Consider the following 17,908-nt stretch of genomic DNA (forward strand, 5'->3'; position numbering starts at 1 on the left):
TATTTATTGAATTTTGTTGTTTTAAAATATTTTTGCGCAATATTCTCCTTAAATATCATACATTATATCACACATCATTTTTGTAGAGGGGGATTTTTTTTTAAAAAAAAATAACAGGAGTAGGTTGAGTGGTAAGGCGGGGTGTGGGGTGGAAGGTGGGGGTGGGAATTTTTTTTTTTTTTGAAAAAACATAAAGGGATAGATTAGGTTGAAGGTGAGGAGAGGGAGTAATTTTTTTTTAAAAAAAAAACATAAAAAGATATCCAATTTAATGATCATAAAAAGAAAATTTAATTGGGGGGTTTGGAGTAGAATAATTTTAAGAAAAAACATATAAAAAAATGTGGGGGTGGGTGCAGGTGAGGTAAGGGGTATGAAGGAGGGGTGAGGTAGAGGGGGGTAAAAACAGGGTGGGGATTAGAAAAAATGAAATAAAATAAATTGGGTTTGGTTGATTGGAGGTAAAAAAAAATTGAAAAAAAAAACATAAAAAGAAACTCAATTTAAAGATGCAAAAATACTTTTTTTAAAAATTTAAAATTGGGGAGGGGTTGGGGTTGGAGTAGAATAATTTTAACAATTTTTTTTTTTTAAAAAAAGTGGAGGTGTGGGTGGTGTGCGTGTGTGGGGTGGGGGCGGTTAGAAAAAATAAAATAAATTAATTAGGGGTGGGTCAATTGGAGGTAGCAGCGAAATTGAGTAGAATAAAGAATTACTTTAGAAACTTATAACATGTAAATTTATTTTTTAATTCTTCAATCAATATGAATTAAATATGGGTAACTCATATCCAATTCATCCATAAATTATTGTTAATGATATAGAATATTCACAAGATCAAATCAAATAGCAAATATTGCTAAATCAAAATCCCATGAAAGCAACAGTCAAATCAGATCACTTGTAGTAAATAATTCTGATATATTAGATCACTTGATTTTAGGGATTATATGAAATTGTAGTTGTGTATATACACATGTACTCTACAATAAAGAAATGAGGTTCTTATTCTCACATATCAAGTCTTTTACATGGTATCAGAGATAGTATTTCCTTAACCGCAATCTCGATCCAACCTCTATTTTTGTTTTCTCTTTTCTTCCTTCCTCCATGGATATTGATCCAAAGACACCGAACAACTCATCTCGTGCTACAATCACCAACACTCCCAACATAACATCACACTTGGGTGAGGTTCTTGTATGCATCAAAATTACCATTGAAACTGACTTTCACCAAAAAAAAAAATTTGTGGAAAGCGCCGTTAAACTCTCTTCTCACCGGATACAATTTCATGGGGTATATCAATGCCTCCGTGCAAGTTCCTGATAATGAAACTAAATTTCAGATAAGACAAGATAATTAATCATTCATGCCATCTTGGCCTCGGTTTTAGAGGCTATTTTATCATTCATAGCTTCTTCCAAGACTTCTCACCATGCTTGGATAATAATCCAAAAGACATATACAAACAAATCCAGACCACGAATCATATCTCTTAAAGAACGACTCTCTATGATTCAACGAGGTGATCAAACTATATCAGAATAATCTGTACTATGGCAGACAACCTTGCTTGTTGGTTCACCTATTTTACAAGATTATCTTATTCTCTACATCCTCAATAAAGTTGGCCCTGATTACAAGGAAATAGTTGTTACTGTTAAGGCCCATGATACCTGCATCTCATTTGAAGATCTTCATGACAAACTCACAGACTTCGAATCCTATTTGGCCAGGTCTAAATCTATGGGTTCTGATGTGTCCATTGCCACAATGAATGCACCAACCAAGTCACGTCAACTAGAAAACTGAAACAGAGGTTCCTACTCTAATCAAAATTAGTCGGCCATGTCTCACACAAATTAGGGGCGTCATGGGGGAAATCAAAGACCTCACAAGCCTCGTGTCATCTGTCAATTGTGTGAAAAGCCTGGGCATGTTGCAAAAAAATGTTACAAAGCCAAAAAATCATACTTGAAACCCCGACAACAAACAATATAATTGTCTCTACTCCAACAACTCATTCACACCATGTCACCAATGACATTTAAAACTTACATGTGCTTCACACCATGTCACCAATGACATTTAAAACTTACATGTCTTCGGATTATGATGCCCTGATAAAGTGCAAATAGGTGATGGCTCAGGTTTGCATATTACACATATTGGCACATCTAAAAATAAATTCCTCCACAAACACATTACAACTTCGCAATGTCCTTTGTGTCCCAAGTGTTAAATCTAGTCTGATTTATGTTGGAAAATTTTGCAAAACTAACAAAGTGTATGCTGAATTGTTTTCGCAATATTTCTCTTTGAAGGATCTTAACATAAGGGAGGTCGTGCTACAACAGAAATATAAAGATGATATTTATGTTCTTGTAACGTCATCCCTACCTACAGTTCACAACACCATTAGAGCACCTATCGTTGATTGATATCGTCGTCTTGGACATCTTTCATATAGGATTCTTCATCACATCATCTACACTGACTCTCTACCACTGTCATCATCATCTCTTAAGTCAAAGTCATGTGTCTCGTGTTCTTGTGATAAAAGTCATTGACTTCCATTTAGTCAGTCTACTCTTCAGAGTTCATCTCCCTTATAGTTGATTTTTAGTGATGTTTGGGGGCCTTGACCAGTTGAATCTATTGATGGTTTGAAATATTATCTGGTTTTTGTTGATCACTACTCTAAGTATATATGGCTTTACCAGTTGAAGAGAAAATCAGATGTCACCAACTTGTTTACCAAATTCACATTGTTGGTTGAAAAACACTTCGAAAAAACAGTAAAAACTCTCTTTACGGATGGTGGCACTGAATATCTTAAACTCATAGAGATTTTTGTCACCCATGGAATAAGTCATTTAACATCGCCCCACCATATACTCCACATCACAATGGCTATGTCGAAAGGAGACATCGTCAAATAGTTGAAACTAGGCTCACTCTTCTTCACCAAGCTTATGTACCTCCATCTTTCTGGTTGCACCATACTTTTCAAGCCTCCACTTATCTGACTTATCATCTACTTACCCAGACACTTGAATATCAATCCCCATTTAAAAAGATGTTTGGTACTGCTCCCAATAGTTTTAAACTATGTGTCTTTGGATGTCTTTGCTTTCCTTGGTTACGACCTTATGCAAATCACAAACTTGATCCTCGTTCTAATCCATGCATCTTTATTGGTTACTCCTCAAATCAAAGTGCCTAAAAATGTTATGAACCTGTGTCAAAAAAGATCTTCTTTTCTTGGTATGTTCAATTTGTGGAGTCCACTTTTCCATGTTCCTCACCACTGTTACCATATTCCTCTGTCCATGTTTCACAGAATGCTGCATCAAATCCTGCCACTCAAATCAAACTACTAGTTTCCTCATCTATAAACAATCCTTCACCTTTGCCCGTGCCTTTGCCGTCTCCAAATGTGGATAATGTTATTTATTCTCCTAAGTGTAGACTATGACCGAAATCTGAGAGATATACCTTAACTAAACTAAGGTCAATTATTCTCCTATACCCATTTTTTTTTGTAATTTTATGCACCTTTTTGACTTACATATATATGCGCACATACACATCATGAGAGAGATATCTGTCCTTCTCACTTAATTTTTTAAAAGGGGTCTCCCATACAAGAACCAAATTGGAGAGCACCAAAAAAGATGCACAAACAAAGACTTAAGTTTGTAAGGCGACTTAAGTTTGTAAGGCATGGACATCAAAAAGGAAATGTTGTCATTAGAGGTGTACATGACCGGGTTGGTTTGGGTATTTCAAAGGTTGAACCATAGGTAGCCACCTAAAGTTTACATCAATTTTCACTTAGACACCTTAACTAAATTTTGTTCATTTTAGACACCTCATGTTGAGTCCCGCTGTGTCATTTTGACACTTTTTGCTTACTTGACATAATCTATGTGTCGCACCCATTTTAACCGCCTGAGTTTTTTTATTTATTTATTTATTTTCAATTTTTTTCCTTTTTCTTCTTCTTCACTTTTTAGCCGTATCACTTACTTGACCTTCCCCCATGAAAATTCATGATAAAAAATCTTACAAAATATGAAAAAATAAAATAAAAAAAGTTTATAAGAACAAAAATTTTAAAAATGATCCCACTAATTTTGAAAAGATCTTTTAGAACAAAACACACATTTGTTTTCAAAATAGTAGTAGAAGAATGTCATATATAATTTTCAAAATCAATTAAAAGATAATCTAAAATCTAATAAATTTTTTAAAAAAAATTGGAAGAAGAAAAAAAATGGTTGTAGAGTTAAGGAGGGAAAGGAACGCAAGACAGATGGGGTAGGGGTGGGGTGGGATGATATAAGGTGGGGTAGGACGGTAGAAAAAGGTAATTTTATTTATTTATTTTTGCTGAAAAATTAGTTAGTTTGTTAATAATTTATTTTTAAACTATTATTCTTACATTAAAATGTCACATGTTAGTTTTTAATTAGTCATCATGTCATGTCATCCGCATGTGTGTTACATACACTTTGTAATTATAGATGATTGGCAAAAATGTGTCACAATGACATAGCGGACCCCTACTTAAGGTATTTAAAATGAATAAAGTCTACTTGAAGTGTGTAAGTGAAAATTGGTGCCAAATTTAAGGGTTGTCGATGGGTTCAACCTATTTCAAATGTCAAATCAAATCATTCGTGTACACTTTTTAAATTTATAAACCAAATCAAACTAATAAAATTCAGATTTTTTGGATTTTTGAACCTTAGATTGGTTTGAGTTTCTCAAATACCAAACCAAACCATTGTGTCAAATTTTTTAATTTATAAATCAAACCAAACTAATAAAATTTTAGTTTTTCCAGATTTTTAGATTTTTTTGGTAAAACTTGCATACAAGCATATACTTAACTTGTGCTCCAAATATTTCTTTAGTTCATCCAAAATATAATTATCAAGGTGTTTCTTAAAAAAGTAACACAAAAAATGAGACAATTATTGATGACACAAAAATATTCAATAAAAATATTAGTGAAATCATCATATAAAATGAATATTGTAAAGTCATAATGAAATAATCATAACTTAAAAGTACTACATCATGCTGAAAGAAGTTTAATAAGTATTAGCGCTCCCTCTGTCTACTTTTATTTGTCATGTTGCGCTTTTCGAGAATTAATTTGATTAATTTTTAAAGTTAAACGAGATTACATTAATTTGATATTTTAAACAAAAAATTTAGATATTCTAAAACTATATGAAAAGTACTATAAATTACAAATTTTTGAATATTAGTATGATGAAAAAATACATCTTAAAATGTTAGTCAGAGTTCTTAAAGTTTGACTCTGTAAATAGAAATCATGACAAAAAATACCGGACGGAAGGAGTCATTACTTACTATTTAAGAAAAATTAAAATTAGATTATATATTTTAATTGTTTAAACCAATGCAAAACTAAAGAACAAATATTAAATATTATTGGCATTCTTAGTATTAAATTAATTTTTTTTTTCGCATTATTATTAGGCTGATTTTGATTTAAGTTTTATTATAGGCCTAAGTCATATACAAGCCCTTAAAGTTGTCCGCATATTTCATTTAGACACCTTAACTTAGGGCAGTACCTATTGAACACTTTAATCTTAACAAATTTATATCTATTAAACACAAAATGAAAATTTATGGAAAGACATAAGTGCGTGTGTCTCAAACACAAATACATAGCAGATAGACCAATAAAATGATAATACGTGGCAATTAGATAAAAAAAATTAAAAAAAAACAAATTATTTTATCAACCCCCCATCCCTATTCTTCTTCGTCAAAATTTCCTGCCATTTAAAGCTTTTCGCCCATTTTGAATTTTCTTTGATCACTTACTACCATAATTATCTAAAGAAAATAACGACTTGAATTTTCTTTAATGACTTGCTACCATAATTATCTTAAAAAACTAACAACTTTTGATTAAAAGAATAATCAATTAATATTATTTTTATAAAAAAGAATAAAGCTTTGCTACAACATTTGAGTTTTACAACTATTAACTTTTAATAAATTAAGGTAAAAGCAAAAGAAAAATAAAAAAGAATTAGAGAGTACTTAGATGATGAATGCAGTGAAGAAGTGAAGAAGAAGACAAGTTTTTTCTTTTTTTTTTATTTAATTTAAAAAAATTAAGTATATAAGTTGGAAAACAAAAAGAAAAAAGAAAAAAATTAAATTTTTAATAGCTATATGCGCTCAAGGAGAGTGGAACACACTCTTTTTGCCATGTCATCATTTTGTATCTAATAGGAATGATTTGTGAATAAATAAAGTGTTCAATAGGTACAAGCCTTAGTTGAAGTGTCTAAGTGAAATATGTGGACAACTTTAGTTGTCCGTGTATGACTTAAGCCTTTATTATATATCAACATCCATGAACTATAATTTTTATTGGACCATTCCCAATTTTAAGTTTTAAACTTGAAATAATATATTAAAAGATAAAAACTGTGAAATAGTAAAAGAAATATTTTAAAATGATATCAAAGTAAATATTTTTTTGTATATATAATGTCGGGTTGATTTTTTTTAGTTAAAACCAAACAAACCCAAATATAATCGGGGTTTTTTTTACAATACCAGACAAAATCAAACCAAACCACTAGTCAAATTTTTTTATTTGACTCGACTTGCGATTTTATTCGATTTTCAATTCGATTTTATACACCTCTAATTGTTATGTTTTGAAAAAACAAAATCTCACTGTATATCGTAGAAACCGACATTAAAATAGAAAGTTATTGGAGACTAGAAACATCAAATAATTAGACCTAGAGTATCGCTATTTCTGAATTTTTTTTTTTTTGATTTAAATATTCATGGCTACACCAAAAAGAAAAAGAAAATGAAAATGATTGCAGAGAAAGTATATTATGGCCGACATGGGGCATCCATAAGAATGGGTTCGTCATCATTTGACAAAAACACAATGGAAGCATCGAATTTGTTCACTTAAATTTCTTAGGGCGCTTGTTAATACAACAGGCTTTTACAATATGATAATAGATCACATGATTATATGATAAAACAAACCCTATATTGAATTTGAAATAAGTGTAATATCTAACTCCATTTGAAATCTCTCTTTATTTGATTGAAGAGATACATAAATAGTATCATTTATGAACTTAGCACTTGTAAGTTGTATGTATGTATACATTTGTAGAGTAAAAGAGACTAAGAGCGGGCTTTTCACCTAAATAGTCAGGTCCAAAACAAGGTGGATTGACAACTTATTCAATAGAGGTAAGCAAATTAAATGCACAGTAAAAACGGATTCACACACATTATTTAGGTTTTGTATGTTTTCCTCAAACAACATAACCAACACGATATCATAAACTATGATAGTAGAATCGGCATACCTGTTGCTGTTCCACTGATTCTGTCTCTTCTTGAGAACAAATTTCCAAATAGAAATGCAACACAACTTCCGCCATGCAAGCATGGAAACTAGTACTATTGCAGCATTTATCGCACAAGGCAGAAACTATAACTGAAGCAATAAAATAAGAGAGGGGAGACAACTCTGAGAAAATAATCAAAGTTTGCAGTAACATGCTTCCATAGACAGGTGCAGCAAATAGAACTAGCGCTTCAAACAAACAGAATTAGTTTAAACTACTAATACAAAGTATGATCAGCTAGCATCTCGAAATCAGAAGCTTCATTTCAGTGATTCTACAATTACTATTGATAAGATTGCACTCCTAGCCAAGCCAGAACAATTTCCTCAAGAGCTGGTCTGATAGTTTGCGTCAACATGTTTTGGTAATCAATCACATCACCACTTGACCTACTCAGTTCAATGAAGTAATTGGATACGGAAATTTCAAAGATTTGCACGCCAATGCACAGGGTCTCATATCTGCTCTCATTTAATCCCTCTAATATAAGAAATCCACCTTCTTTCTTCTTTACTTCAAGGTTCAGACTCCTGCCAACTTCCACAAGTTTGGATATGATGACTGGGACAGGTTCCACTGATGTAAAAAGCAGCTCCTCCTTTTGATCATTGTTTATGAATAAACCAGACAAATTAAACTGGCAGAGGATATTAAATGCACTAAAGATTGCAGGTTTTATCAACTCTAATTTGGTGTCGGAGGAAGAGGTACTATTCTCCGAATTTGAACTGGAAACAGCATTACCATCTGCAATAACATTTTGGTTCACTACTTGTTTAGTTCCCACATGTCTAGATTCCAATCCTTTCTTAAACCAGGAGCTTTCCTTAATTTTGGCGATTGAAATCCTTTTACGAGGGTTTGGGTCGAAGATCCTAGAGAGAAGTTTACGCACTTCTAGAGGGAACCAATTAGGGCATTTGTACTCTGCCCTGCATATCTTCCTATACAGATTCATAAGATTTAAGTCATAGAATGGAAGATAACCAGCCAACAAGACAAATAAAATCACCCCACAAGACCAGATGTCAGCTTTAGCACCCTCATATCCTTTTCTACCAATCACCTCGGGAGCAACATATGCTGGTGTACCACAGGTTGTGTGGAGTAACCCATCTTGTCGCTTAGACTCTGCTAATGCACTCAAACCAAAGTCTGAGACCTTTAGGTTTCCATTCTCATCCAGTAGGAGATTTTCCGGTTTGAGATCACGGTGATAAACACCTCGGCTGTGGCAAAATTCAACTGCATTGATCAGTTGCTGAAACAACTTTCTAGCAACATCTTCTGTGAGCCTCCCCTTTGTCAGTTTGTTGAAAAGCTCGCCACCTTTGGCATGTTCGATCACAAAGTAAATCTTACTCTTGGTTGCCATGACCTCGTATAGCTGCACAACATGTCGATGTTTGACCATTGCCATAACGGATATCTCTCGTTTCGTCTGTTCAGTCAATTCAGCTTTCTGAACCTTCTCTTTATCAATTACTTTAATGGCTACAGTTTGTCCGCTTTCCAGATCCCTTCCATAATAAACCTTACCAAAGTTGCCTTGACCTAATAATCTCCCCAATTCATATTTTTGCATCACTACATTTCCATTTTTCACCATTTTCAACAAACAATCCTACTAATTTATACTATAAGTAACACTCCTGCTGATATGATAATTTTCTATTTACAGGCACGAAACCTTGTTTCAGAGTTCAACCGTCTGCAACAAGGCCGTGCTTCAGTAGCACAACATTCTTAATTACTGTTACTTCATCGTGCATCTGGCACGAGAACTTAAATGCTCTATGAGCTGCAAATTTGAAATCATGATGTAGAAAACAGAATAACCCCAATGCAGATGGAAACTCAGAGGCTTCTAAGAGCCGAGAGCTGTTGTTTCACCCCATCTATCATGTCACAGAGCTCTGAAAATCACAAGATAAGAAAAGAGAGACTCAAAACTACAGCTTACTATTTATTAACTTAAACGCAAAAGCAAAACTAGAGATACTAAACAAAAACAATATATCCGACAAGTGTAGGGAGGGCACAGCGTACACAAATCTTACCCTTACCTTGGGAGGCAGACAAGAAAACCATTCCCAAATAACAAGTAATAGTAAAAGAGGAAATGAAAAGAACTCATTTGGAAATGTTCAAAAAAGTATATACATCACAAATGCAGGTTAAACAAGATAAATGTTACTTCCATTCAAATAACTACAAAATTCAAACAGAAGATCCGTTTCTGAATCTAAAATTAGATTCTTTGTATCTTGATTTTGGTCCACCATTTCATCATCAAATCGGGCCAAAAAAAAAAGAAGCAAAACCAATTGAATTTCCCCTTCTTTACCAGAAAAGGGTTTTTTTTTTCAAGATATAACAAAAGCTTCTCCAATCAAATCGATAACTAGAATTTAAACGAAAACGAAATCACAGACGAAACACTTCTTCACACAACATTTACCAAAAAAAATCAAATTCTCTACCATGAAATAATCAAAATTCACAAACGAATCGAAATTGAACTTAAATGGGTTTAAGAAAAAACCTGAATACAAGTAGAGACGATCCAAGGAGAAAAATGTTTGATTTGGTGAAGCTCCCTTTATATTTATATATATATACATTAAAGTTGTGACTAATTAATTTGTAATGTTCAGATTTTGTTGCCTTCATAAAAAATAGCAAGTAATTGTCTGTAAAGTGAAAAGTTGGTAAGCTGACAAAATATAACAATTGTATCTAGACACGTATGACACATCTGTACGGAACACGCAGAATTATTTGAAAATAAATATTAAAAACGCTCCTACTCTCCTTTAGATATAAATTATTAACAGTTTTAAAATTATTAACCATTTTAAAAACGCTTAAAAAATTTCCCACTTTTCTCTAAACTTTAATTTTTGAAAACCCTTCAAAGAAATTTCCTCCGCTTTTTTTTTCTTCTAAACTTCATTTTGCATCGAAGACGCAAACTTAGGCCCCATCATTACCCTTTCTATTGATAAGTTTTAAATTATTATATATCCAATATCACAATGTTTTGAACTTATGTTAACCTAGAAAAATACTTTAACTTTTAGAAAAAATAAAAAGCGATAAACATATATTCACATTATTTAAGATATAGTGTGATATACTACATACTTTTGATACATGTATTCTTTATTTTGATATATTGATATAGTATCTTTGAATAAATTTTTTAATTATTTTGAACTTTTTTTATTTTTATTAGAGTTTGGAAAAATCGTATTCGAATAAGAAGAAAGAATTCAAATTATGTGTTTTTCATTTTTGTAAAAAGATACAAATGTACGGTGACACAAATTTTCTCCTATATTTATTGGATTTTGTTGTTTTAAAAGATTATTATGCAATTTTCTCCTTAATCATTCAGTGTATCACACGTCATTTCTTATGAAAAAGTAGCTACGTTAGGTATTTACCAGGAAACCGCTATATATTTGGTACTTATGCACCAAACTATCGTTGTTTGCCAAACAATCTCTGAAAATATGAAGAACATTATACAATTTAAAGGCAGGTCTAACTGATATTTGAATCAAAATTAAAATTTAAGCGATAGTCATGATTGTAAATATAATGTAGAATCAGTCGTACGTTAAAATTTTTAATATCACATCTGGGTTTACCCCCTAAACGTAACCGGCGTCGTTGTCCTCTTTGACGACTAAGACTAGCCTCTTAGTTTACATCATTACATTCATAGGTCAAATTTAGCGGAAAATTTATAACTTTTAATTACTTCTATTTGGAGGTTTACATAGACCTCTACATACACATAATATATATATATATATATATATATATATATATATATATATATATATATATATATATATATATATATATATATATATATATATCGAGTATGCATAGACCCTTCGTATAGGAAGGTTACATAGTCTTCTACTTTTATTGCACATAGGTATATATATAAGATAGAACATAGTCTTCAAAAATTGTCTCATCTCATAACCATCTAACACGATTAGCAATTTGGGCATAACACATACATCAATGTAAAGAGAGCCACATATAGGCTTTACACAATCCGTACTCAAATGAAAGGATATAAAATATAAGAGTCTTATAACTAAAACAACATCATAAGCTCGATATTGGCATCGCCCTCGGAAAATGAGGACCTACCCTACTTGGATGATCGAAGGATCCAAGTCGCCTTCCAAAAAACTTCAACGACCGGAACCTAAAATGTTGAGGAAATAGGAAGAAATGGGGCCAGTACGCCACTTGTACTACGTATGAGACCATATGCACATATAAGGTCAAATCATGCTAAAATGGACATTTTATTAAAACATGCTACTCTATTATTTGAAAAAAAAACCTTATTCATCATCAACGAAAACATACAACTCAAGTAAGCATATTCATCAAGTCAAAGCAAATAGCATACTTGTCAACATACTTTAAACCATAATCTAAAATAATCCTACCCTCAAGTAATTACATCACAAGTATGGATAAGAGTTCAGCATATCATAATAAAGCAAGACTACTACCCATGAATCCTCATAAATCCAACAAGTGCAATAACCAAGCAAAGCCCCATACCCTTACTTAATCAAGTGACCCAACGAGAATCATGGCTAATACTCAACTTCACATAACATAATCTTTTAAGGATATACAACATCATACTTTTAACAACATAGACCAATTACATGTTCATAAGAGTATCAATCTCCATATAGTATTATTTGCATGTAAAGTCATCATAATATCATCTTTTGCATTCATTATCATATACATACATAATATCAACCTTCTAAAGCTTCCATCAAGGCAAACTAGTGCAAGGCATAGGTAGAGTCTCATACCCCTACTTAGGCTAAGTCAAACCTCTCAAGTCACCTTAGTTAGTTCATCTTCCTTTGTTCATTTTAATTTACGGAACACTTACCTTAAACCGACATAGACCATAAGAGCTAAGTGTGGAATCCGGTGTTGTAAAACCTTACACCGATGGAAGGTGGTCTACCGGTCAAATTAAAACCAAACATAAACATAGCTTTCTAGATGAATCCACTAGCTAGTCTTCCTATGGAGCAGCCGGTTCAAGAACTAGGAGATAGGTATACTCCCTCTACATACCACTTGGCAATTGGGGTCTCCTCTCATGAGAATCCATTGGATGTGTATTGGTCTTTGGGGAGTCAACACCACATATAGAACTATTGGGTGAATCTTCCTCTATGGGAAGTCATCACCTCCTATTGTCAAGTTCACTCGGTGCTAAGCTAAGTCCCTTTATTGAGATGTCTTTAATGTCTTTATTAATCATCATAGCTTATTATAGGTCATAGGGTCTAACCCTTGTATAATCATCATCATCATAGCTCAATAAGAATTGTATGAGTATAATCCTTTCATCACAATTCATGTAAGTGAGGTTAGGACATTTTCATTTTCATTCATAACAAGGCACATTGGTAATGATCACCATCCTTATAGCATTTACATCTTAATCAATCTCACAATCACAATCAAGACATTTCAATTCAACATCATACCACTCTATCAATCCTTATATAAGGCATACTCCAACATAACATCATGATTTAATCACAATTAACCACAATTTGAAGTAAAGGATATAGATCATAAGACTTACCAAGTCTCCTTCATGGTTCATCATCAAGGTCTTACCATAAACCCTCATTCAATCGAATTTTTGGGTATACATCATCATAAATCAATAATCAACATGATAACAAGACTAGAAGAAATATTATTTCACAATTCAATACTAGATTATAGCTTAAAACAAGATACTTAGGTCAATTCACTTCATAACATAGATCATCTTCTCAAGAACTTGCATGAAATACTAAAATTCACTCTAATTTGTTAATGATTGATACAACAACATCATCATATAGTAATTCAATCAATAACCAAGTTAATTGGACTAAATACAACTTATTTTATATCAAAATCAAACCTAGGGTTAAGGGTTGAAAGTCATCTACAACCAGGACCAAATTATCAAGATATATCATAATTGAATTAAAATATATGTTAATTTATCCATAATATCCAAAATACATCATAAACAAATCATTTCATAACATCAATTTCGTATTCAATGAAGACCCTCTTAAAAACTCAACTTTGGAAATCAATTTTGAAGGAACCCTTTGAGGAAAGAGGTCTCAAAGGTGAATTAGATCCCATACTTCAACGTTCGATGGAGATTTGATGGTGTAATCGTCCCTTTACAGCCCCTAAATCCCTCCCCTAGCTAGTCTTCAATAGTGTCTTCCAATAGAGAGAGAAAGAATAGAAAAGGAAGAGAGTTTTGTTTGAGAGTTGTAATTAGACTAATGGGGTTGGGGTATTTATATGGGAGGTTAATTGATTTAATTAGACTTTTCTAATCCCCTAACTAACGACCTAACCCCTTAATTAACTAATTGAAACTTATTAAAAATGTGCAGGAAATTGCAGTACCACCGAAGACACCACGATCGACGGATCGTGGGTTAGTCGACTGACCAGGCCTCCTCAGTGCTTCACATCCGTGGTTCTTGTTAGAGACTTGTGCACACAAAAAATATTGAGCATTGCATATAAAATTGGCTAAGGGGTGTTAGCCAATTTCTATATTTACCCAAGTACGCATAACATGATCCAAGCTTGTTTAGAATTGTACATGCAATGAATACCCTAGGCCAAAATTATTAATTGTCTTGATTCACAACCTAATTCATTATGTACTAGGAATCCATGTGTCAAGCCTAGCATCATAGCACATAATCGTTTAAAATAATCATGTAGATTAAGCAGTGCCCAAGGACATAGTAAGGAGGATCCTTGGGACAATAAGTAAACATTCCCAAATGAAACATAAATAATAGTTTTAGTTAGGAAAGTACAGAGAACCCATGTGCAAGCACATGTGTAAGACATATGAAGAAGCGGCCAAAGGAGGGGACCACCCTAATCGAATTCGGTTAGGGTAGTTAGGAGGAAAAACGTGCACAAGGGACCACTCCATGTGGAGCCTAACATCCTAACAAATTCTAGACTCTAACCTACTACCCTAAATAGATAACTAACCTAGGACCAAATGAAATAAATTAATTAGTGCAACTGACAACCTAAGACTTAACCGGGTGACACTAACCTAGTAACTAGTTAAAGAGATAACCTAGTACCTTACCTCAGATGGTCCAAAAGGTTGGTTATGTTCCTGAGAAATTAGGGATACTTTAATAATTACCCTAGGTTACTTAATTAGTTAATTTAGAAACATAATTAATTAATTTAAATGGACAAAACCAAAATCACAAAGCAATTATCAGATTTCAGTTAAGACAAGCAAAAGACAACCAGTACCTAACCTAGGATTGTCCAAAAGGTTGGTTATGGTCCTAACGAATTAAGGGTACTTTATTAATTACCCTATTTCACCTAATTAATTAATTAATTAAATGGTCAAAATGAAATCCTTACACTAACCTAGTAACTAGTTCAAGAAACATCCTATTACCTAACCTAAGATGGTCCAAAGGGTTAGTTATGGTTATAACGACTTAAGGGTACTTTGATAATTATCCTAGATAACTTAATTAATTAAATTATCCATTTAATTAATTAAATTAAATTGGTCAAATCGAAATTCTTACGCTAACCTAATATAACTCAAGAAACATCTTAGTGCTTAACCTAGGATGGCCCAAAAGAGTTAGTTTTGGTTCCAATGACTTAGGAGTACTTTAGTAATTACCATAGATCCATTAATTAATCAAATTATACATTTAACTAATTAATTTAAAGGGCCAAAACGAAAATGTATTAGGAAAAATTTTAGATTTGACTGAGTATTGTGTTTTCCTAGTTCTAGTCAATCGAGGAGGGGCTTTTTAGTAATTAATTAATTTATTTAATTAATTAGCTTATTAAACCTTAATTTGAATGATTCAATATCATATTCTAATACTTATTCTCAAGTTCAAACTCAAACAAATACACGACACAAAACGGTAAGCAAGTGAGCGAAAGAAAAATAGAAAAATTCCATTGATTCTCCTAGGCGATTTCAAGATTTCTCCAAGTTTTCGTTCAAGGTGGTCTTCGTAGATTAAGTTCTACTTAAGGTATGAATTTATCTCCTAGAATTCTTCCTCCAAGAGAATTTTCTTTCTAACGATTCATAAGATCTTGAAAACTAAGGTTGTTCCTGTCGTTCTTGTCGAACTTCCCTTCCCTAGTATCCTTTTACGATTTAATGTTGAATAGGTTAGAGATCATGTTGTTGGTATGTGGTGTTGGATGATCTTACTGTATATTGTCCTTGAATGATGAATATTGAATGAACCTATGAACTTATAAACATATGAAGTTAATGTTTCCAACGTGAATAAAGAACCGATGATATGTTAGTTTTGTCTGTAAATGTCAATTGTTGATGTGTGTGTGTCCGAATGTTAACTTGCTGCTTTGTAACGTTATGAAGATGCTAACGCCACAAAATGTTAATATGATGTTGTCCAATATGTCTTAAAAACGTCATGAACTAAGATTGGTTAAAAGAATGATATGTGTTAAGATATGTCTGAAAATATTATGTATGAAGATGATTATGGTCTGTTGTGCATACTTACTGTTAATGTGACTTGTTGATGGTGTTGTGTTAGTTAAATGATCATATTATTCTGTCCAATATGTTTAAAAACGTTATGCTTAAAGTTACGTTATAAGGTTGGCTTAAAAGATCTCCATGAAATCACATCTTGAATGAAATACCTATCTTCTGTCAATGAAATGGCTAAAAGTAGTTTGTCAAAAGAGATGCATGCAAATGGATATAAGTTTTTGATTAAATGAGTAAAAGATTGGCTAATGTTTCATACATATTAAGTTTAAATATGAACACACGTAAAATTGGCATATGCCAATAAATATGATCATGCAATCCTTTCCAAAAGCGTATAGGCCAAAACTAATCATATGTCAATTTTGTATAGTTAGAGTATCAAATAATAATATAAGAGCTTCTAAACTAATTCAATGAGCCCATAACCAAGGGCATGCCACTCATTTGAACAATTCCTAACATGCTCTAAAGGAATGACATATGAACTCCTGAAACTCATTGAATGAAGTGTTCAACGTCCATAAATGATGATATGAATCAACTATACTAAAGTAAGTAAGTAACGTGAATTATAACATAATTAAATGAGTCTAAATCAAGTAAGTGAACATAATGGGGTGTTAAAGGAAGTGAGACAAGTCTCACTTACACCTAAGCTACTATGATAAAATAATACTCACGTGTGAAGGTGTTAGAATGCGTGAGACTAGTTTCATTAACACCAAAGGATGATATGTAAGGACAATTCACATTTCATCAATGTAAATTAAGGATGACCAGTCACCAATAGAGTAATTAAATCTCAATCTAGAAGCAAGCTTCCATAATGCTTTAGTCAACTCTAAAAGATAAAGAAGATAATAAAAGTAAACACAACACTGATAGACTAGTTATGAGCATGTGCTTACACGTGTAAGTCTCATGAGATGAGTCTACCACCGAGGTGGATAAGCAGTCGCATTAAGTCCCTAGTCTTCGAACTATGTCTAGCCAACATAGGAACTAGCCAGTGGTTTCCACCTAAATGATCTAGGTATGTTTCGATTTCACCTTTGCTAGTGGGATCAACTCTTTTTGGTGTGGGGTAGACACTGGATTTCATGTCTAGCTCACATGATCTATGTCGGTTAATACTCAAAACATGATTGGTTTACTATAGTTGTGAGTCGCTCCTTTCGTTGTGGAGTGAACACTTGAGATGGATTCGTCTTAGCCGGGAATTACACCTTTTCGATGTTGTGCAGACACTGAATTTCATGAGTAGCTCACATGACATAGATTCATTTTGATCGGTGAATCACCTCTTTTCGATTTGGGGAAGACACTATATCTCATGTTAGCTCGCATGATCTTATTCCTAAAGATGTCTCTATGAAAGTAAGAAAGGATGATGATGAAACGTATGTTCAAAGTGAGCTATGAAGAAGAGCTTAAGAATGTCAATTGTCAATACCACACTCATGAAGTTTCATCAATTAATGGGCAAGGTCAAATAAGATTGGCTTATAATGACTTTTTTTATGATGCCAACAAAGGGGAATAGAAACATAATAGTAACTCCAAACTTCATAACTTCCTGAACATGAGAATGATGAAATAGGTGGCATAGCCAATAGAGACTGCTTATGAAGCATTAAGGAATACTTGATTTAATGAATGACTTGCTATAAGAATAGTCAAATCATGTCCAATGATGTTTACAATAAGTAAAGGGCATAGCTAATAATGAATCTTCATGTCATGAAAATGATCAAAGTCAAATAAAATTGGCTTATAATGACTTCTGTTATTAAGAAAATGATCATAGCCA

The 17,908-nt window shown here is 32.7% G+C and overlaps 1 protein-coding gene and 1 long non-coding RNA gene across 2 annotated transcripts; both read right to left on the reverse strand.

The window, feature by feature from the left end:
* Positions 1-989: 989 nt before the first annotated feature.
* Positions 990-7,538, reverse strand: LOC138349139 (uncharacterized). The gene is made up of 2 exons (XR_011221734.1): positions 7,407-7,538; positions 990-1,325 (listed from the first exon to the last, which is right to left on the reverse strand). It is a non-coding gene; the product is annotated as an uncharacterized lncRNA (long non-coding RNA).
* Positions 7,539-7,571: 33 nt separating this feature from the next.
* On the reverse strand, positions 7,572-10,368 carry LOC101259941 (CBL-interacting protein kinase 18). The gene is made up of 2 exons (XM_004240830.5): positions 9,994-10,368; positions 7,572-9,364 (listed from the first exon to the last, which is right to left on the reverse strand). The coding sequence occupies exon 2, from the start codon at positions 9,055-9,057 to the stop codon at positions 7,732-7,734; it is 1,326 nt and encodes a 441-aa protein (XP_004240878.1). The 5' UTR covers positions 9,058-9,364; positions 9,994-10,368; the 3' UTR covers positions 7,572-7,731.
* Between the last annotated feature and the right edge of the window lie 7,540 nt (positions 10,369-17,908).

The sequence above is a fragment of the Solanum lycopersicum genome, chromosome 6 (assembly GCF_036512215.1).
Source record: "Solanum lycopersicum chromosome 6, SLM_r2.1".
In the NCBI taxonomy this organism is placed as follows: domain Eukaryota; kingdom Viridiplantae; phylum Streptophyta; class Magnoliopsida; order Solanales; family Solanaceae; genus Solanum; species Solanum lycopersicum.

Coding starts and splice junctions, on each gene's coding strand:
- LOC101259941 (XM_004240830.5), bottom strand. CDS start 9,057: ATGGTGAAAAATGGAAATGTAGTGATGCAAAAATATGAATTGGGGAGA.